The sequence below is a fragment of the Vigna radiata genome, chromosome 9 (assembly GCF_000741045.1).
Source record: "Vigna radiata var. radiata cultivar VC1973A chromosome 9, Vradiata_ver6, whole genome shotgun sequence".
Taxonomy (NCBI): Eukaryota; Viridiplantae; Streptophyta; class Magnoliopsida; order Fabales; family Fabaceae; genus Vigna; species Vigna radiata.
In genome coordinates this window covers 11,869,664-11,891,089 of record NC_028359.1, presented here as the reverse complement: position 1 = coordinate 11,891,089, position 21,426 = coordinate 11,869,664, and the positions used below count along the sequence as shown (strand labels likewise).

Genomic DNA, 21,426 nt, shown 5'->3' with positions numbered 1-21,426 from the left:
GGCCCGGTGGTTTGCTAGATAAAGAAGGAGGGATTAGGGAACTGATTGTGGGAAAAGATGACGAGCTTCTTCAGACTGAAACCAAAACCATTCCTCGAGCTGATGTTGCCGAAGTCTGCATTCAGGTATATAATTTTATTACAAGGTCTTGCTAACCATCATTGGTCAAGGAATTAAAAGATGTTTCTATTAGATATCTTATGAAAGTACCCTTAGAAAATCACAAGCGAAAACATATTTACATATTAAGTAAAAGCTTTTCACTTTTAGTTTTCTAACCAAGGTCCTTTATAGAACTTTTTGTTTCGTTCAAAAGTAAAAATAATGAGTTTCCCATTTGTCATAAAAATTCAACCATAATGTGTTTTCAAGTTATTACGAGATTTGTATATCGAATTTTGAGTCAACTCGTTTGACAGGCACTGAATTTTGAGGAGGTCCAATTCAAGGCATTTGACTTGGCATCAAAACCTGAAGGAGTGGGTACCCCAACGAAGGACTTCAAGGCTTTGTTTTCCAATATCACAGCTCGTTTTTGATAGATAATGCAATGGGCGTTATTTATTAACTGAAGAGGGATGCCCTATAATCATCAATGCTCAATAAATGATTTGGAAATCATGTTAAAGATTATGGACACCAAAATAAATAATGTAGCTCCATAATACCATTGAATAAAAAAAATTCATATTTATGCTTTTAATTCTTTATAATTTCTTTCTAGATGTTTTAAATTGTACGTAATTTTTTAAGATTTTTAAAATTGCTGTAAGCCTACAATTAGGAAGAATGAATTTATTATTGACAAAGTCATCCAACATGGAAGCATATTTTAGTGATGAGGCCTCAAGGGGGGGATCAAATAGCATTTTGGAGTGATAGAAATTTGACCCACACGTATGCTGTTATGATTTAGTGGTTGAGTTAAACCAAGAACTCCGTTTAAGCGTACAATGTATGAGTGTTTGCTTATCCTTGTACTTCTTTATAGGAAAATTCTTGGCACTTTTCAATACAAAATTCTGAGTACTAAAAAACAACTAAAGAATCTCGGAGTACTTGAAAATTGATAAAACCCAACATACAAGACTTTTATTCCTTGTTTCAAGGTAACATAATATTCCAAAGATCTAGTCAAATTTATTTGAGCGCTTGATTGTATCACATCATAGGCGATCCAACCTTTTTACGAGTGATCACTTTACCAAAGAATATATTATAGTTTCGGCCAAGCCAAATGGGTCATGACTAGTTCGAACATAGATCTTGATCCTAGTTCGAACATGGAAAAATGACCCATGTTCCCAGAACCCTTTTGTAACAGTACAATAGTAGTCAACTTGCTATATCTCTTTAGAATTCCCTTTTATAGTATTTACAACACTAAATTGAACTTATGATATGAACTCTAGAATTTCCTTTTGTAAGAATCTGTTTGGAAATCCGCGAGCCAATGTTGATGAAAAGTATAAGAACAAGTAATTCGAAATCGTGTTTTGTGGTATCATAGAATAGCAACTTATTTTTTAATGTCATTTAGGTGTTTTATGTAATATCTCATTTAATAACATAAAATTATTAAATAAAAGTTATACAAATTATAATCAATAAGCACGTGAGATAGAAATATAACTATTATAATAGAGTCATCCATAAAACATCACTCAATATAGCAAGTTATATACACAAATTTTCAAAAGAAGAAAATTTATACATGATATAACAAAATCTAATTACATTGCACCATCTCCCTCACCCAATCAACTGAAACATTTTCATTTGCTTACATCATTAAAATGATAATTGCAACAAGAAGAAACAAATATATAGACAACAGAGAATAAATGATAAGCTAATGTACCTAATGAGTTTTCATATACAATTAAATCACATTAGATAAAATCTAATCTTGGATTAGATACAAGAAATCATATAGATACACATAAACAATTGACATTATACTCAATTATCTAGATACATGCCTTGACATTCACTAAAAGTATGCAACCGTAGTAGTATTTATACTTTGTTGAGTCATAAACTGTTAGGAACCCATAATTGAAAAAAGAAAGAAGAGTAATATTTTTTATCTTATAGATTGAAAAGAACACAAAAATAAGAGAACACTCTCTCTTCCAAGGGTTTCCCCTTCACAAAGAACTCAAGCTCAATCTACAAAATTATCCAAAAGTCTCCTGCATACTAGGACACCCCCCCCGGACTATATAAAGGAATCATCACTCACTCTAACAACCTAACTAACAACTTTTTAATTTATTTCTTCCTCACATACACATTATATCTTATCATTACATACCATTGCAGAACAATCTTGCCCTCAAGGTTGAATTAAGGAAGTAGTATCTTCTCACATGGTTGCTTTTGACTTGCCCTTGACACATAAACAATTGACATTATACTCAATTATCTGGATACTTGCCTTGACATTCACTAAAGGTATGCAACCGTAGTAGTATTTATACTCTGTTGAGTCATAAACTGTTAGGAACCCATAATTGAAAAGAGAAAGAAGAGTAAAATATTTTTTTATCTTATAGACTGAAAAGAACACAAAAATATGAGAACACTTTCTCTTCCAAGGGTTTCCCCTTCACAAAGAGCTCAAGCTCAATCTACAAAATTATCCAAAAGTCTCCTGCATACTAGGACCCCCCGACTATATAAAGGAATCATCACTCACCCTAACAACCTAACTAACAACTTTTTAATTTATTTCCTCCTCACATACACATTATATCCTATCATTACATACCATTGCAGAACAATCTTGTCCTCAAGGTTGAATTGAGGAAGTAGTATCTTCTCACATGGTTGCTTTTGACTTGCCCTTTTGCCATTACACCAACACTTGTTGTGGTAGCTCTTGTGCTTTTGCTTTCATGGCCTTCACAATGCAGATCTTCTAAAGCAAATTTAAGCAAGATAAAGCTCATCCAACAATAGCCAACAACCTTCCTTCAATGCCTCTTTGAGCCCAAAATCTTTTTCCCAAGAAAACCTAGACTACCATATAGAGAAGCACCAACCTTAAAAGTTTCTTTAAAAGCAATGGCAACTAAGGTGGTATACCCACCAGTAGAGCCCTTTGTAATACAAAGTCGCTCCCCATCTACCAAGTTTGTAGCACAATTACAACAGTCATTGACATCAACTATTCCCTATCATCCCAAAAGTTGTTCACGAAACTCCCTACCATAACTAGTGCTACCACCATAATTAGCATCAACAAAAGCCCAACCCTGACTAGTCCAGTACTGAATGCTCAAATTTAAAATTCCACGTGCTTGAGGGGTTGGTCCTCCATGGCCCTTCAATAATAATGGAAGCTTTTCTTCTGCACTAGCTTGGAAATCAGGATTAGCTTGTTTGTAAAAGTATGCATAAGCATTTTAACCAGGAACTTCACTTGGGAATTCAATCAACTCAGGTTTACTGAAGTAAGACCCATACTTCAAACTATTGAGTGAGGAGGACCAAATCATGTTGAAGTCAACTGCTTTAGATTTATCATTATCCAAAGTCACCTTGGCCACTAATGATGGATTAACAACGAACGCTCTTCCACATAAAGGAAATAATTACCAGAAGTAATGCTATCTATATTTGTGAAAGGGATATCTAGTAGAGTTAGCTTTGGTTCTAGCACGTCATTAATAATTCAAGAACATGACTTGCCATACAGTTTGTAACTACAAGCAATTAAGTTTTTCTATATATGACTTTGAAGAATTCATAAGAATTCATGCCAACAATCCATAACGACCTTCAAAACTCGGCCTCCAAAGAATAAACAAGCAAGACCTTGTTCTCATACTCAATCCATTTATGGAGATTCCAAAAACCATTTCTTGTATCTGTGATGAAAAACAACTCTCTTATTAGTTGAACACACTTATATGCGGGTCAGATTTCAACCCACTTATATGCGGGTTCGAGCCGGGTTGGGTTTGAAAAATACAACCCACTTATATTCGGGTCAGATTTCAACCCGGCTCATTTAGACCCGGCTCATGCGGGTTGAACCCGTGGTGAGCTGGGTTGGCCCACCAGCCCACCTACCTAATTTTATTTTTTTAATTTATTATTTTATTTATGAAACCCTGAAAAATAAAATACTTTCTTCACTCACTGTGTATACCAAAAAAGTAATCTCTGCTCTCACAAATCACTCTCACTGTACTTGCTCTCATTTGACGGTGCTCTGACCCTCACTTCATTGAAATTCTTCAAGGAACAGATAAAACACCCTTCCTTTTTTCTTCTCCTTTTTCCATATTTTTGTTTTCTAACTTCTCTTTCTTTTTTTTTCAAAAACCCTATAATGACAAAATTAGGGGTTTGCGAATTTGTTTTTTGTTCTGGGGGATTTGAAGACATGTAATGATTTTTTTTCATGTTCTGACATTATTTGAACAAGCACTTTTTGATATCTTTGAATTTGGAAAATTATGTTATAGATTAAACTAATAATTTTTTGTTGATATTGTTGAGTACTAGTTCTCTTTTTTTTACTAATATTTTTTTATTGATTGTCGAAATTGTTCTGATATTAGGAAAATCTTTATTAGTGAATTTGGAGACAACAAGAACAAGGGTCAATGATTACAACAAGAACAAAAAATGATGAATATAATAAACTTATTTGTATGTTTTTTGTGTTTGTTTTTGAATGACATTTGGATTATATTGTACTTTTTATTATTATTTTGAATTGTCTTTAACATAATTTTTTGGGAGTGAAAATTGTTTAAATTTAAATTACAGAAAGTTTGTATTTTTTTTTATTTAAAAAAAAATAATTAAATAGGCTAGTGAGCCAACCCGTTTACCCACCAACCCGTGGTGGGTCGAGCTGGGTTCAAGTTTTTCTAGCTCGCTAGTAAATGAGCCGGGTTGGGTTGGCTTACTAAGTGACCAACCCGTTGTGGGCCGGGCCGGGTCGAGCCGGGTTACCCGTTTTGACAGCTCTATCTGTCCATATTCAAAATCCTTTTATGCTTTAATATTCATGAATATAAATGAAGTTTAGATTAATAATTTTAACTCATAATAAAAGTAAACTCAATATATAAAGATAAAAGTATGTAAATATGAAGTTGATTTCAAATCTATTAAATTATTAAGTGTTCATTTAAAGTGTATACATAAAGGATAATTTCCTTAAAGATAATTAGTTAGACACAATTTTTTTTAACTAGAATGAATTCAGAAAATTAATTCATACATTTAGCATCATATTAATTTTCTTGTAAATACTTATATATATTTTTAATGAGTATTGGTTGCTTAAGATTATAAAAGTATTTTTTATACAAAATAATTTAGAAATACTTTTTCGAAATTTCGAAACAAGCAATAGTATATTCACGTTTGTTTACTATTGGGAATATATTCTTTAAAAGTAATTGATTTTGAATATTTCATGTACTCACCACACTATTATTAATAGTAAAAGTACACTATTATTTGAATATTTTGAAAAATTACTTCGTATTATTTTATGCTGTAAAGCCTTTGTTTTACTAATAACGTTTTTTACAAAAATCAAAAAATACAATTGAATCTTAAACATTTTTTTTAAAGAAAATAAATTGAACTCATATCCTCCGATTATTGCTCTTAATATAACTTTGTTGTGCTACGCCGCGCTGGTCTGAAGGCTTCATAGTGGTGACGCACCATGGCCAATCTTTTTCTATCTCCCAACTCTTATTCTCCTACTTTGATTCAAAACCCTAATCTCTCTTCTCTTGAAATCAAAATAAATCCACTCCACTATCCTTTCCGAACCCTACGACATCATCACACCCCCTTGATTTGTGCATTAAAGGAAGATTCCAACCCTGAAACAATCCAAGGTACCCTCCTCCCTCTCTCTCTGCTGAGCTAATTCATTTATCAAATAATTTAATTTTTACTGTTAAACTTTTTATCAGATGGCGAGGTGAAAAATTTAGGAGTCAAAGTTGCGCTGTCCATGTTGAGATTCTACAAGAGTAACTGTTTTTCATTCTCATTTCAATTCTGTGTTCATCTTTCTCATTTTTATTTATATACCAATATTTGGACTCACATTTGAATTTTGAACCATATAAATAGGTTCTTATTTGGTAGAATAATATTGAATAAATGCTTGATTAAGCTTATTTTACCCAGATATTGTTCATGTGTGCAGGGGAAATTTCACCAATTTTGCCTAAGAGCTGTCGCTATGTTCCTACATGCAGTGAATATTCCATGGAGGCTTATAATAGATATGGAGTTGTGAAGGGTACAGTTTTGACTGCGTGGCGTCTCTGTCGATGCAATCCCCTTGGTATTGTATTGACCAATTACTTTGATAGTGTTGTGCATACTTATTATTTTTGTTCTGATTTTAAGTTACATAATTGGTTTTAAATGGATTACAAGTATATCCTTTATATGTCTTTAGGTGGGCATGGTTATGATCCACCTAGATGGTTTGGTGAGCCTCGTCTACCGGAAGATGTTGACGACTGATTGACATGAATAACTGATTTTAAGGTACTCATTACTGCTGACTTAACATTTTGAATCTGTTTGATATTTTAAAATGAGTTTCTAGTGATTTTGCATTTGCCTTTTCTGGACTTTCTTTGTACTAATGCAAAAACAACCTCTGTTCTTACCACATCAGAGAAATTGTATTGAGAAGGATTATATGTAATTGGAATAGAACGGATGATAATCAAATTGAACATCTTTGTAAACCCAAAGAAAAAACAGTGCTGAAACAAAGAGAGATCTGCACATTGAATACCGTAGATTTATACTTTATGAAGTATGTTTTCTTAAATCCAACATGGGGTAATCATTTACATAAGGAATGTCTTAGATTTGTTATGTTAGTCATAATGAGACTCATAGTTGGTGTAGTTTATATGTTTTATATAAAGGAATGCCAGTGACAAGTATCTATTATTAGGTGGAACTTAATACTAGCCTCCCCTAAAAGTGAGTTAGTTCACTATCTACTAGTGATGTCAACGAAAAAGAATTTCACCTATGATGTTTGGTTGTTTTGGTTTGGTATTTTTTAGATCTTTCATATTATATACCATTCAGAACAAAGGATTCAATTACAAGTTAGAAATTCTGTTGTTTTAATTATAACATATTATCATATTTCGATCTCGTGTTTACTAAAGAAGAGCCTTCTGTTTGAGAAAAACAAGATTATAACTGATAAATTGAAATGTTAGTCAGACGTAAATATGATCTGAATACACCTCCAGGGTGATCAACATGCAGAGAATCAACTTGAAAAAGATTCATCATGCACAAATGTAATTAACTCATGCAGAAATAAACACAACTTTGACTCTGTAAAGAGTAAAACGAATTACTCTATTCATATTTTTTTAGATAGAGTTGAAGTGTTCTCTCTTGTGATTCTAACTATATACTCTTATCGATAAACAAATGAAGGATGAATTATATATTTTAAAAAGAAGTCAGAAAGATTTAAAAGAAGATTTTAAAAAGATGACAGCAGTTTTTATAATGTAAACTGTATATTAAAATACTTAACCTTTATAATAATAAAATATTCAAATATCATTTTATTAAACCTGTTAATAACTTTAAATACCTATGTTATAAGTGTTTATAATTACTAAATATCAAACATTTGTTTATTTACTTTAACCATTAACCAAGTACAAATAAAATTAATGAACTTAAATTTTGTTGTTGTGAAAAGTAATTTTTTTTTTTGCTTATTTTACAGAAAAGATATGTCTAACATTTATTATATTGAACTAATTGCTCACTCTATATTTTTTAAGTCATGATTACATTCATTTAATCAAAAGATGATTCTTATCTCTTCCCATCTTAGGTTATCTTCTTACATTTAAGATAAAATTAGAGCATTCTCTTAAATATATTTTTTAATAATTAATTTATATATAGTAATTATATTTTATATGATTTTTCTTCTTCTTCTCTTTATTATTGTTATTATTATTATTATTATTATTATTATTATTATTTTACTTAGTTACAATACTTCTTGAAATCTACTTAACTTATTTCTTTTATATATGTTCAAACTTTATTTAGACAAAATATAAAACATTTTTAAAATATGAGTTTAATCGTAGTGTAAGATTTTAAAACTCTTACTTTTAAAGTAGAAATAAAATAAATTATATATTTATTTAGGAGTAAGATTTTACAATAAATTCATAAATTACTTATAATTATAATAACTACATAGGTCAGTATTGATTTTATTTGAGTACACAAATCACTTCTATTTATCGGAATACATTAAAAAAACACTTTTAGTTATATTATTTTAATCTTTTCTGAGGGTAAAACATCTCAAAAATAAGATAAGAAACAATTCTCAAGAAAGGACAATATTATAAACTCACTAGAAAACTTCATGAAAAATTACAAAAGTTTTCTCTTATCCAGAAAGACACTTAAAAAGGATTGACCACTAAAAAGTCAATAACCTAAAAGTTGATCGTAATTTAGTGTTAAAATAAATAAAAATATAAAATTATTCTTAGAATCTCTAATCCTGAATGTTTAATTGAATATATGTGAAAATCTTTCTTTTATTTTAACATTAATGTTTTTTCAACCCATGTGTCTCCACAAGCATTAATATGTCTAAATTTTCCGGCTTTTACCTGCGTCTCACCAGTATCATTCTGCACTTTTTTTTATTTTTTTATTTGCAACTCTACCCTTGTTAGAAAGAATCTTTTACTTTAAAAAAGCTGACCCAATGAATGATTAAAGTGAAGCAGGACTCCTACACCCCTACTTCATTGAGTTCAGCCTTACCGCATTTCAGATTATTTTTTAAACCCTACACCTCTTCCTCCCTTCCTCCTCCTCCTTGCTGCATTTCATTTTAAACTCACATTTTTTTTCGTCCCGCACTCCTCCCCTCTTCCTGATCACCAACTTCATTTGTTTTTAAGTTCTTCTCGCAGAGTGCTCCTCACTTCCTCCCTTAGTATCTGATTTTGTGGCTGTGTGGTTGTGTAATGTTTAGTGCAACAGTATAGATCTTATTCTTCTCAGAGAGTTAACATCAAGCTTTGGGCGTCCAGGTTGGGTTTTTTTTTCAGATTTCCTTAAGCTCATTGATATAACAGAGTGTATGATGCTTTGAGTTTGATAAAATGGTAGATCTGTTGTTATTATAGAATCTGTATTTGATACGCGTTGATCTGTGCTTGTTTCGTTTTTATCTCTTTGTTTCGTTTTTAATATGTGATGAGGGAAGAAATCGGGGCTTTAACCGCACTTAGAATTACGGATCAGGCCCAGCTGCACATGGAAGTGCGGTTGGGAGAGATGAGAATCGCACTAGGAGAGCTGCAGGTCGTCGTAGTAGGACCTGCGGTTGGATTCGGCACTTTTGCATGCAGCCGCACTTAGAGTGCGGATGAGGCTAGCCGCGCATTTGAAAGTGCGGATGAGGCGAACTGCCGTTTACAGTGGCCGCACTTGGAGCTGCACATCTTGCGTTTTTAGAGTTTCTTTTATTACTTTATTTTCCTTTATTATATTTAATTAAATTAGTATTTAATTTGTTTTAAATTTATAAATTGTATTTCATTATATTATTTATTATTTAGTATTTTTATATTTATTTATAATATTAAATTTGTTTAAAAATTATATGTATGAAATATTATATTAGTATATTTAATTTATTTTGGTTAATATTTTATATAGTTTTTTGTTAATATTTTATATTTATATATTCTGTAAATTTTATTTTTATGTTTATTTTATGGTTAAATAATATTTAATATGTTTTTGGAATATCTTTTCATTTTTTGAATTCTTTGTTATTTTATTTTAAATTTGTTGTTTTTTTATAATTTTAAATTTGTTATATATTATTTGTTATGTATATTTTTTGTTTAATTTTATTTTACTTGTTTTTGAATTTGATTTTAATCTATAATTTTTTGAAATTATTTATTTAATTAAATAAAAGTTATTATGCCTAAATTTTTTATTTTTGAGTTATTATTTGGTTTCTTATTTTTTTTAGTGTTCTTTTATAATTTGTAATTATTTAAATAATATTTATTCAGTAATTTTTATTGTTATTATTTTTTCTTCATTATTTTATTATTAATTTTTTATTTATGATTATTTATTATTTGTTTTAATATTTACTATCATGTAATTATTTTTTTATATCATTTGTTAATAATATAATTGGTTACTAGAAATAGGTAGAACTAAAGGTGGATTTTCGCATTGTGAGACTTCATCTTTTTGTGGTGAACCTTTATTTACGACATTTGTTTGTAGAAGACGCATAGAAGAATATTGTGTAGATATTATTCATGAGGATGAGTATGAGGAGCACTTCAAGTTTATACAGTAGGGATATAGTAAGGACAACTATGTTGAGCAGGAGGATGTTCAACAACATGATGACTATAGTGAAGAAGAAGATGAAGATGGAGATGGTGGATTCCTAGGAGGTCCACGTGACATCTCCTTGCTTACACATTGTATCAAACATGTTGCATTTGCACTATGGCAAGGCTGAATTAGTCATTAACCTAAATATTAATTTTTTATTAATTGTTTATTTATTTTTGTTATATAATTTTGTGTTTTTATGTAGGATCGAGGGGAGATCAAAGTGATATCCCATGGTAAAAAATTAAAACATATTGGAATGTACCATGAGGCCATTGAGCCTTATATCTCCATGTTAGGGTTGACTTCTATAGTCAACCTATCATATGAGTATGCCGATCATGGATTGATCGTCTCCCTTCCGGAGACGTGACACTTAGAGACAAATACTTTCCACCTCCCGGTAGGTGAGATGAGCGTCACATTAGTTGACGGTCACAATTTGCTCCACCTACCTACCATGGGGCAATTTTGTGAGGTGAAGGAGTTAGAGTATGATGAGGCTCGATCTCATCTTATGGACTTGCTTGGCATCGACTACGCCAAAGCTTCAACTGATATGAAACAGTAACACGGTCCAAAAGTTAGTTTGAGCTGGCTCTGCCAGTTCTACCAAGAGTGCATTTAGTAGGAGCTTTGGGAGTGTGCTCTTGGGCCTACTTATTGCATCTGCTTGGATGCATAATTTTTACTAATAAGAGTAGGACATTGACTTGAGTCTCGTACCTCCATTTGTTGCGAGACTTGAATGCTTGTGCGAGATATGTTTGGGGAGTAGCTGCACTGACACATAGTTATGTGCAGTTAGGAGATGCTAGGTTCACTGGTGTCAGGCAAATAATTGGATATTCCACTCTTCTATAGGTACATTTTACTTTAACAAATTTTTTTTAATATATTTTAGGAATGTATAAAATAATTTAAGTAATGTTTTTTTTAGAGTTGGATATATGAGCACCTTCCTAGCATGGGAAGGAGACGAGTGTCAGATAGGTACACAGATCTCGATCCACGAACTTCACGATATATACCTCCAAGACAGGGTTAGAGTCATACGGAGGGGCAGACATATATGGATGGGCTCACTTATGATGTGGTCATCTGACATCCATACATTTCGCACATACCTACTTGTACATTCATGGCCATATGTATGTTTTCAGGATGGATCCGACTAAGCGACATGATTCATCGACATTTGCCTGAACGCGTGTTGCGTCAGTTTGGTTTTCAGCATATCATACCATGTTCGCTTGAGAGCCTTATTATATTAGACATTCCTACGATTGATCTAAATTGGTTGAGGTATGTAGAGCATGCCATTACTGGTGGCGTTGAAGCTCATGAGCCTTTTGCGGGTGTTGATGGATACCTAGTGTGGTTTAGACGGGTGTCCCACTTGTACATCACTCAAGCTTACGACGATGACCGACCTAGTCTTACACCGTGCATGAGGTGCCACCATCCGGATGACATCCCGGTGCCCCTAGTTCGTCATAGACGATCGCTTGAAGATGTCACAGAAGGCACTATAGCTTATCAACTTACAACTACGACACTGTCAGTTGCTCATAGATTCGTTGAGGAGTATGAGGCTAGTACTAGTAGAGGTGTTTGTCATGTGCGTGGACGAACATCATTTTCTTGAAAGGATATTGCTATATATGTTTATTTTTTAATGCTTATTTATGTAACGTTTAATTATACTTTGAGTATTTAAAATGTATATTTATGTATGGTTCCCATACTTTGACTATTTATAATTTATTGAATGCGTTAACAGGTGTAAAAACAACCAGTTTCCTGGTTGTTTCTGCATCTGCTAACACGTTTAATAAATTATAAATAGTCAAAGTATGGAAACCATATATAAATATGCATTATAAATACTCAGTATAATTAAACGTTACATAAATAAACATTAAAAAATAAACATATATAACAATGTCCTTTCAAGAAAATGATGTTCGTCCACGCACATGACGAACACCTCTACTAGTACTAGCCTCATACTCCTCAACGGATCTACGAGCAACTTGTAGTGTCTCAATAGTACACTGATAAACTACAGTGCCCTCTGTGACGTATCGACAGGTTAACATGCTCTACAGCATCCTGATCACACGCCTCATACTAGCCTAAAATGAATATAACAAAATAAATAAATTAACTATGTAAACAAATATTGATATAATAAACAATCACACTTAGTTTCATTACATACCAACAATCCATATTCAGGCGACCGTCTATGCCGAACTGGGGACACCAGGATGCCATCCAGAAGGTGTCGCTTCATGCACGGTGCAAGATTGGGTCAATCATCGTCATCAGCTGGAGTGATGTACGGGTGGGACACCCGTCTAAACCACACTAGGTATCCATCAACACACGTAGTGGACTCATGACCTTCAACGACACTAGTAATGGCATGCTCTACATACCTCATCCAATTTAGATCAATCGTAGGAATGTTTGGCATCTTAAGGCTCTCAGGTGAACATGGTATGATCTGTTGAAAACCGAACTGACGCAACACACGTTTAGGCATATGTCGGTGAATCATGTCGCCTAGTCGTATCCTTCTTGAAAACATACATATGGCCATGAATGGACAAGTATGTCTGTGCGAAATGTATGCATTCCAGATGAACGCATCATAAGTGAGTCCATCCAGATATGTCCGCCCCTCCGTATGACTCTAACCCTGCCTCGGAGGTATATATCGTGAAGCCTGTGTATCGAGGTCTGTGTACTTATCTGACACTCGCCTCCTTCCTATGCCAAGATGGTGTTCATATATCCAACTCTACAAAAAACATTACTTAAATTGTTTTATACATTCCTGAAATGTATTAATTTTTTTTTGTCAAAGTAAAATGTACTTGTAGAAGAGTGGAATATCCAGCTATTTGTCTGACACTAGTGAAGCTAGCATCTCCTAGTTGCTCATAACTATGTGACAGTGCAACGGCTCCCCAAGCATATCTCGCACAAGCATTCAAGTCTCGAAACAGAAGGAGGTACGAGACTCGAATCAATGTCCCACTCTTATTAGTAAAAATTGTGCATCCAATCAGATGCAACAAGTAGACTCAAGCAATGCATTCCCAAAGCTCATGCTGAATGCACTCCTGGTAGACCTCGCGGAGCTACCTCAACCTAACTTTTGGACCGCGTGACTGTTTCATCTCGGTTGAAGCTTTGGCACAGTTGATGCCAAGCAAGTCCATAAGATGAGATCGAGCCGTATCACACTCTAACTCCCCCACCTCACAAAATTGCCCTATGATAGGTAGGTGGAGTAGATTGTGAACGTCATCTAATGTGACGCTCATCTCACCTACCGGGAGGTGGAAAGTATTTGTCTCTAGGTGCCACCTCTCCGCAAGGGAAACGATCAATCCATGATCAGCATACTTGTATGATAGGTTGACTAAGGAAGCCAACCCCGACATCGAGATATAAGGTTCAATAGTCTCATGGTACATTCCAAAATGTTTTAGTTTTTTGCCATGGGACATCACTTCGGTCTCCCATCGATCCTACATAAAAACACAAAATTATATAACAAAAATAAATAAAAAAATTAACATTTAAGTTGATGACTAACCTCACCTTGCCATATGAGAAATGCAACATGTTGGGTATAATGTGTAAGCAAGGAGGTGTCACGTGGACCTCCTAGGAATTCACCTCTTCATCTTCTTCCTTACTACAGTCATCATGTTGTTGAACATCCTCCTACTCAACTTAGTCGTCCTCACCATATTCCTACTATATAAACTTGTCCTGCTCCTCATACTCATCCTCATGAATAACATCCACACGATATTTTTCTACGCGTCTTTTACGAACAGATGCCGTAGGTCGTCTCCTTTCATCATGTGATGAAGTTGAAGGCTTACTACGAAAAGGTGAAACCTCACCACAAGAAGATGATCCAACTTTAGTTCTAACCATTTCTATTTACCAATTATATTATTAACAAATGATATACAAAAAATATAATTACATAATATCAAATATTGAAACAAAATAAAATAATGAAGAAAAAAATAATAACAACAAAAATTACTTCATAAGTATTATTTAAATAATTACAAATGATAACAAAATCATTAAAAATAAATTAAGAAACCAAATAATAACTAAAATATAAAAGATTTATGCATAATAATTTTTATTTAATTAAATAAATAATTTCAAAAAATTACATATTAAAATCAAATTCAAAAACAACTAAAATAAAATATAACAAAAAAATACATAACAAATTTAAAATTATAATAAAAAAGGAACAATGTGAAAATATAATAAAAAGTTTAAAAATTAACACACAAAAATGTATATAATAAATACAATATAACATACAGTATTATAAACAACACATATATTTAATTAAGACAATGAAAATGGAATATTATTTCTGCATACAAATTCAATGTGCTACCAGTTAAAGGATTAAACTCCTATTATCTCGGTCCTACACTCATTCTTAACTTATTTAAAAATACAATTCTCTTCTTTCTTTTCTTTTTACTTTTATTTAATTCATTTTCTTTTTCTTTTTCAACTAAAAATCCAATACCTCATTCTTCCTTTTCTCTCTCAATGTTACCTATAAACAGAACATCATCACCATTCTCTTTCTCATTCACTTTTACATTTATCTCAATCATACGCATAGACTTATAAATCTATCCCACGCATATCTTCTCTACAATTATGTTATTTCTTTTTTTCTTTTCCTACTACCACTTACTTCCAATAGCAATTCCAAAACAAGGTAACCAACATTCTTAATACTTCATGTAGAGGCTTCTCTCTATCCACTCACTTCGGCCATCCATTGTAAAATATACATTCTTTGCTTTTCTTATTCATTTAAACCCATTTATCCTTCATTTTTATTTTTTCCTACCATCCAACCCAAGAACAACTTCCCTTATTTCTCCATCCTAATATTCATTTATACAATAGCCTCTCATGCAACATGAGACTTTGTCTCCCATTCTCATTCTTCTTTTGCAATATCTCGAGACCATGAATAATATCCTATCAATATATACTCCTCAAATATCCAAAGTCTATAAGAAACAGAACCTAAAAGGTTTCTGCACCACAACAATTCATATTGTATCACAATAACACTATCACAATAACACTGGCAGCATAAACGAACAACAAAAATGAGACATCAAGATTCAGCATGAGACATCACGATTTAGCATGCTATGTGCAAAAAGGAGAGATTGGAATAATATCCGGAGAGAACATCAAATAATCATAGCCAGACATGTCAAATACATAAGCACATGTTAAATAAACTTTGCACAGTGAAACTGCACTTTGAAGTACGATTGGTGTTAGCCGAAATTCGATGTTCGGCAATATACAACCGGCTTTCGAACAGCTCCAATGCCGGTTACAGTGTTTATTTCAAATATTAAATAACCACTCTCAAAGAGTTTTCTATGATCACCTTCTTCCTCCTCTAATATCCACAGTACCACCAACACAGATCACAACCACCACACTCTATAACCTCTCAACTCTCAACTTAGAAAACAATCAAACAGTGAAAAAAATGCTACTGTGATGCAAGTGAAAAAACTAGAAGGGAAAAGGGATGCATGCATGCTAGGGTTTATACAATCAAAAGAGAAGTTGATTGTCAGAAGGGTTGTTGATGGTTAAGAAATGAAGGACAAATATGTAGAATTGGAAGACCAGTATAACATAGGTGAAATGCAGAGAGCATCACTCAATTAAAAATAATAGTTAAAAGTAGTAAAATTGACTAGTAGTAAAATTAGAAATAATAGCAAGCGATAAATTGTCTTGGTAAATTTGGATTGGACCAGTTCAAAAGGAGAAAACGGATTGAGGAGTGTAACCTGTGTCAACCCACCAAAATTTCATTTTTTTTTTCTGTCTTATCATGGAATGGGCTAGTATAATTTTTTTTTACCCTATTTTTGTGAGTTTTTTTAATATATAGTTTTGTTCTTTCTAGTGGAAGATATTCGTATCCAATCTTCCCCTTCTTCATTTTCACAATAAAAAAAACATAAAATTAAACAACATAAGACACCACAATACAAAATACAAAGTCATGGGTTAGCGGGATGTACCATCCATCCATCTCGCATGGGCTTAATGGTTTAGGTTACTCAGATTGACAGGTTCATGTCCAATCCACTTTGCCTTCTCTATCTTAAATTTATAAAATTCTATAAGCGAACATTAATTAATTATACATTGTCTTTTTTATAACAATTAAACAAATCACCTTTTTTTATTTTAAGAACACAGTTTCTCTCTATTCAAGAAGAATTAATTAAATTTGGGATGATAAAGAAAGTTAGTTAGTATTATTAATTATTTATAAAAATATTTATAAAGTGTCTCTATAAAAAAGTAATTGAAAATATAATTTCAATTAGATATAAACATATCTTTGAGAATAGATAAAGATAGTTAAACTGTTTTTATATTTTTTAGTTAACAATAGTGGAGTTTGAGAAAAACATGCATTAAATTAGGTACAATAACCTTTTCTTTATGCTTTAACGCAAATGAATAGAAGAAAACAAAAGACATAACCTGATCAACTAAAAACTACAAGATTGCAAGAACAGACATTAATGCTCTTATTAAAAGAAAGCAAATGACCAAACTTAACCAATTATCAAGTACCGCAACCATTAAAACAGAAGAGGGGAAACTTCTCCTTTTAGTTCTTTATTAATTTCAGCATTTTTTTAAGGCAGATTTAACTAAATTTTTAACCCCATAAATTTAAGATGAATCTAACTTTGGTTTTCAAATAAAAAAAAACTTATTTTAATCTCTCAAATTAAAGAAAAAAAAAAGAAATCTCTGAAATGTAAGGTTAAAAACCAGTTTCACACAAATCTTTGGTTCCTTCATTTTTTACTAAAAGATTACATAAATTATTTTTCAAATTTGAGAGACTAAAATAATATTTTAAAGTTTTAGAAAACCAAAACTAAATTTATCTCAAAAGTCAGAACTAAAAATTATAATTGATCCTTAAATTTATTGATAATAATAGAAAGGGTCATTCTTGCATGTTCTCAAACTCGAAGTGTTGTTTCCACTGCAAGCTTCTAAGTCTCAGGGCATGCAATAACTTGTGCTGTTATTTCAGTTTCCCATAGTTCAGGCACTGTCTTCCTAAGGTTGTGAATGCTTTCCATGGCATAGTCAGCACCTTTAACTTTCTGGAATTTACCAACCTGGATGTATCAAGCAATCATATTTTAGAGCCTCAACTACTTAAATATTAAGGAAAATATATTATCACACTTTCATTTCTTTTAATTTACAATAATTACCATGTCTCTTTTAAATTAAATATAAAATACATTAAAATAGGTGATTTTTATAAATTTTTAATGTTATTTAAAACCAAAACTTAATAAATATACTAACTTGAGACTAATATTTGCTTTGTTGTTTCTTTGATTCAAAAGGGGTAACATGTTAATTCAAAAGGTAATACAGATAATGGTAGAATCAAATTGATATACATATTAAATGTTGGGTGTAAAAAATGGTCTATTTTTTGAAAGGTGCCAATATATCAATTGGTATAAAATTTGAAATTACCCAAAATTTGTCTAATAAAAAAAAATAAACATAGTATTCTATCAAACTTATAAAGTGATAAGTAATTCCTAAAAATTAGTGAGTTTCTACTAAACCAAGTTCCCAACATTGACATACCAGCACAGTGTGAAGACCCACTCGTTTTCCAGCTTGGATGTTGCGGACACTATCCTCGAAGAACAACTGAATGTAGCAAAGAACCGTATCAAATGTATTCCAACCTTAATTCTTGAACGCCAAAAACTAATAGATTTACAGGTTATATAATATGATAAGAAGTTAAATAAGTCACTCCATAAACATGCAGAAGCAAGTTTAAAGCTCGTTTGGATACCAATTTTTCTCTTTTTCTTTTCTGATTGATGCAGTTATTCTCAATTGTACATTTTTTATATTGATCTAGTAGTGAAATTATATTGAAAATTTTATATTACCTAAAGATAAAAATAAATTATAATATATATGTACATATATGAAAGTGGTCCGAAACAAAATCTTATAAACAAGTTTTATAAAATTAAACTAAAATTCACTTAATATCAAAATCATATTAAAATCTATTTTAATTATTCGTTGAATCTATTTTACTTATTATCAAACTATCAAATTAAAAGCTTAAATTTGAGGAGGCTAAGGTGTAAAATATGTTTTGATGTGACACATTTATAAAGACACCAACTACTGATATTGTTTTTTAGAGATAATAAAATCAAAAAGTGAGATGTTACAAATAAACATTAAACCCATAGTTATTGTGAAAGTTAACAGAATTGAGGATGATTTTCTTACTGTTCTTTTTGGGTTAATGTTGGCTATCTTGAGAGCCAATTCAATGGCATGTTCTGATGGTTTGCAGATAACTGGTGTCCTTGGAAGGACTGCAGTGGGATTAGGTTGAGAAAAATGTTGTATGATGTCAAATATTTCTGAGCATTTTAGAGCAGTTTTTGGTGTTGGATCAGTGGCCATTGAACCTTTGTTCTCTTCATCATCATACACAGTACCTTTGTGGATGGGATTGAGGGTCTCAAAGCATGTGATTCCTTCAAAACAATCTTCCAATCCAAGTCTTTCCAGTGCCTTAATCGTATGGACTTTGTCTGAGTTTGTAAAAATCTATTATTCACAAAAACAAGTTTCAAACACAATAGAGAGGGATTAAAATAGTAATACTTTTTCCAAAATATAGTACTATATATATATATATATATATATATATATATATATATTAAAATTTCTAATAGATGTATATTTATTGAACGCCCTTATTTTATTTTTTGCAATCTTTTACATCTGCTTTCATTCTTGTTATAAACAACTTACAAGCTTCCTATAAGGAAGGCTCAGGAGGAGATTCCTCAGAACTGGATCTGGCTTTAAGTTCTCATAAGGCAATTTTCCATGAACAAAACTGTCAACAAAATTTTTAAGAGTCAAAAATCACCATTTCAGATTAAATAGACTCAGGGATATTGAAAAAGAAACACTCATTAGCCATTTCAAAGTGATGGGGAGAAAGAAAGATGCAACACTACCTGTAATATTCTTCATAATCAAAGTCATATCCAATTGCCTGAATAGAAAATGAAATGCATGACAGTAAATAAATTACCAGTATTTTCAGAATTTAACAACTAAGACTTATTTAGCATAAAATGATAATTAGTAAACAAATGGAGGAAATCATACCCTTAAACCAGCAAGAGTAGTTCCATAGTTACTGTAAAGAAGGTTGGTCATTTCATCAGTTTTACTTGGTTCTATGCCAAGTTTCTCCACCATGTAGTCTAAACATCAACCATGTCAATGCTAAAATTCAGCAGCAACTGCAAACACAATAATAAAATACTATAACAGCACAAGTGTGGCACAGTCACTTACCCTTGATATTTTGGTGAGTTGCAAGTGCAAGACCAGAATTGAGAGGATACAAAGTATCATCTAAATCTGAAAAATAATATAAGTTATTATATAGCAGAATGCACAATGTGGAATTTTTCTGTACAGTGTACTGATTACAAAGCTTACCAAATAGAAGACAATCATATTTTGGCCTTGCAGTCTGTTGTGTGAAGCTGTTATCATTCTCCATTTCCATCAGAAAACCAAATCCTTACACATTTAAACAGAAAACAATTGAATAGTAAGTTTCATGAACAATGGAAGCCACCTTGGACATTATTCTCAAACTATAATAAATATAACAATTAAAAATATTAACACTTTCTGCAATGATTACAAGACAAGCCACATATAAGAAACATGAAGGAATTTCTATACAATAAAAGTTATGGTTTTACTTTAAAGTCCTTCATAAAATTAAAAGAGAAACATAATGACAGACATAAAAACATAAAAACAGTTTATACAGGTGTAAATCCTGCATTTGGAAGCTTTTCTATTACTAAATCAAGAGATAACACAGCATGCAAGTGATTTATATGCAGAAAAGATCACTTTCAATTCACAAACTTTTCTGCTATCTATCTGTGATAGCTTCAGCAGATGATGAAAACTCTTTTGAAATGAAAACTTTTGCAACAAACTGAACCAACCTTTCCTTTTTGCTAGCTAGCTTTAACTTTATTGTCTGCATTTTTCTCTTCAGTGGTACTAGAATTATATAAGCCTTCAGGTTCAGGGGAAAGTTGGTGAAGGTTCTCTCTCTGTTCATGTTTTGCTTCCGATGACTAACATGCATTGGTCAGAAAACAATAGGAAGACACGTTGTATATGTTCTTCTTATATACTTTAATGTGAATATGTCACCTCACCATTTTCCTGCATGGCTCTTTCGTTCCTTCCAATTTTCTTAAAACTCGAAATTGAGTTTCCCAATATATCATTCTGCAATAAATAAATGTTGCATTGAAAGACCCATTTTACATGGGTTTTAGCCTACTTCTTATAATTATTAAAGAAAAAATAGATTTTTTTTTATTTGTAATTTATAACAGAAAATTCTATTTTTCAGTTTTCATATTTATTTTATCCACCTAATTAAGATGCAGGAAACTATAATCTCCTGAACTTTAAAGATTAATGAAATTTATACTATTTTTTTTAACTGTATGTGCTATGTGTACATTAAATGTACCACTGAAAATACATGACATTTTTTTTTTTATCGTAATTAACAAAATCAACAATTAAGTTCTTTAGTATAAAGATTCATGAGTTCCATAACCTAAACTTAAGAAAATTCAAAAGTATTTTTCTATAAATAAATCTATTTAGACAAAAGTGTAAAATCCTTTTCTTAACCACACTTCATTATTCATTATCATTAACATATTCTTGCAACAACAAAAAATGTAAAAGATAATTTTTTTT

General features: G+C 31.6%; 4 protein-coding genes across 16 annotated transcripts in view; 2 read left to right on the top strand and 2 right to left on the bottom strand.

Moving 5' to 3' along the window:
* LOC106773352 (uncharacterized protein At2g37660, chloroplastic) overlaps positions 1-813 on the top strand; it is a 5,828-nt gene extending 5,015 nt beyond the window's left edge. The window contains exons 4-5 of the mRNA XM_014660051.2: positions 3-125; positions 420-813. Coding sequence (XP_014515537.1) covers positions 3-125; positions 420-539 — 243 coding nt within the window. The 3' untranslated portion in view covers positions 540-813. The remainder of the gene's footprint in view (positions 1-2; positions 126-419) is intronic.
* A 4,829-nt stretch (positions 814-5,642) lies between these two features.
* LOC106774125 (UPF0161 protein At3g09310) overlaps positions 5,643-21,426 on the top strand; it is a 19,553-nt gene continuing 3,769 nt past the window's right edge. For 3 of the 13 annotated variants that reach the window (XR_001376714.2, XR_002669771.1, XR_002669772.1), the window contains exons 1-5: positions 5,643-5,879; positions 5,958-6,017; positions 6,197-6,337; positions 6,455-6,546; positions 8,985-9,116. Coding sequence is in view for 6 of the 13 variants with exons in the window: in XM_014660988.2 (XP_014516474.1) it covers positions 5,702-5,879; positions 5,958-6,017; positions 6,197-6,337; positions 6,455-6,522 (447 nt within the window). In the remaining 7 variants the exon portion in view is untranslated. Of the gene's footprint in view, positions 5,880-5,957; positions 6,018-6,196; positions 6,338-6,454; positions 6,807-8,984; positions 9,228-9,292; positions 9,563-18,213; positions 18,469-18,949; positions 19,065-21,426 lie in introns of those variants that run through there. The other 10 variants (XR_001376715.2, XR_002669775.1, XM_014660987.2 and 7 more) reach the window with 8 other exon arrangements.
* LOC106773351 (protein MAIN-LIKE 1-like) lies at positions 12,408-13,913 on the bottom strand. The gene is made up of 4 exons (XM_014660050.1): positions 13,623-13,913; positions 13,341-13,505; positions 13,162-13,264; positions 12,408-12,532 (listed from the first exon to the last, which is right to left on the bottom strand). The coding sequence occupies exons 1-4, from the start codon at positions 13,911-13,913 to the stop codon at positions 12,408-12,410; spliced, it is 684 nt and encodes a 227-aa protein (XP_014515536.1).
* Positions 17,496-20,693, bottom strand: LOC106774124. Its single transcript, XM_022786476.1, has 9 exons — positions 20,649-20,693; positions 20,122-20,205; positions 19,975-20,040; positions 19,783-19,880; positions 19,629-19,666; positions 19,417-19,504; positions 18,883-19,209; positions 18,211-18,276; positions 17,496-17,720 (listed from the first exon to the last, which is right to left on the bottom strand). Exons 2-9 carry the CDS (start codon positions 20,189-20,191, stop codon positions 17,592-17,594), a joined length of 882 nt encoding a protein of 293 aa, XP_022642197.1. The 5' UTR covers positions 20,192-20,205; positions 20,649-20,693; the 3' UTR covers positions 17,496-17,591.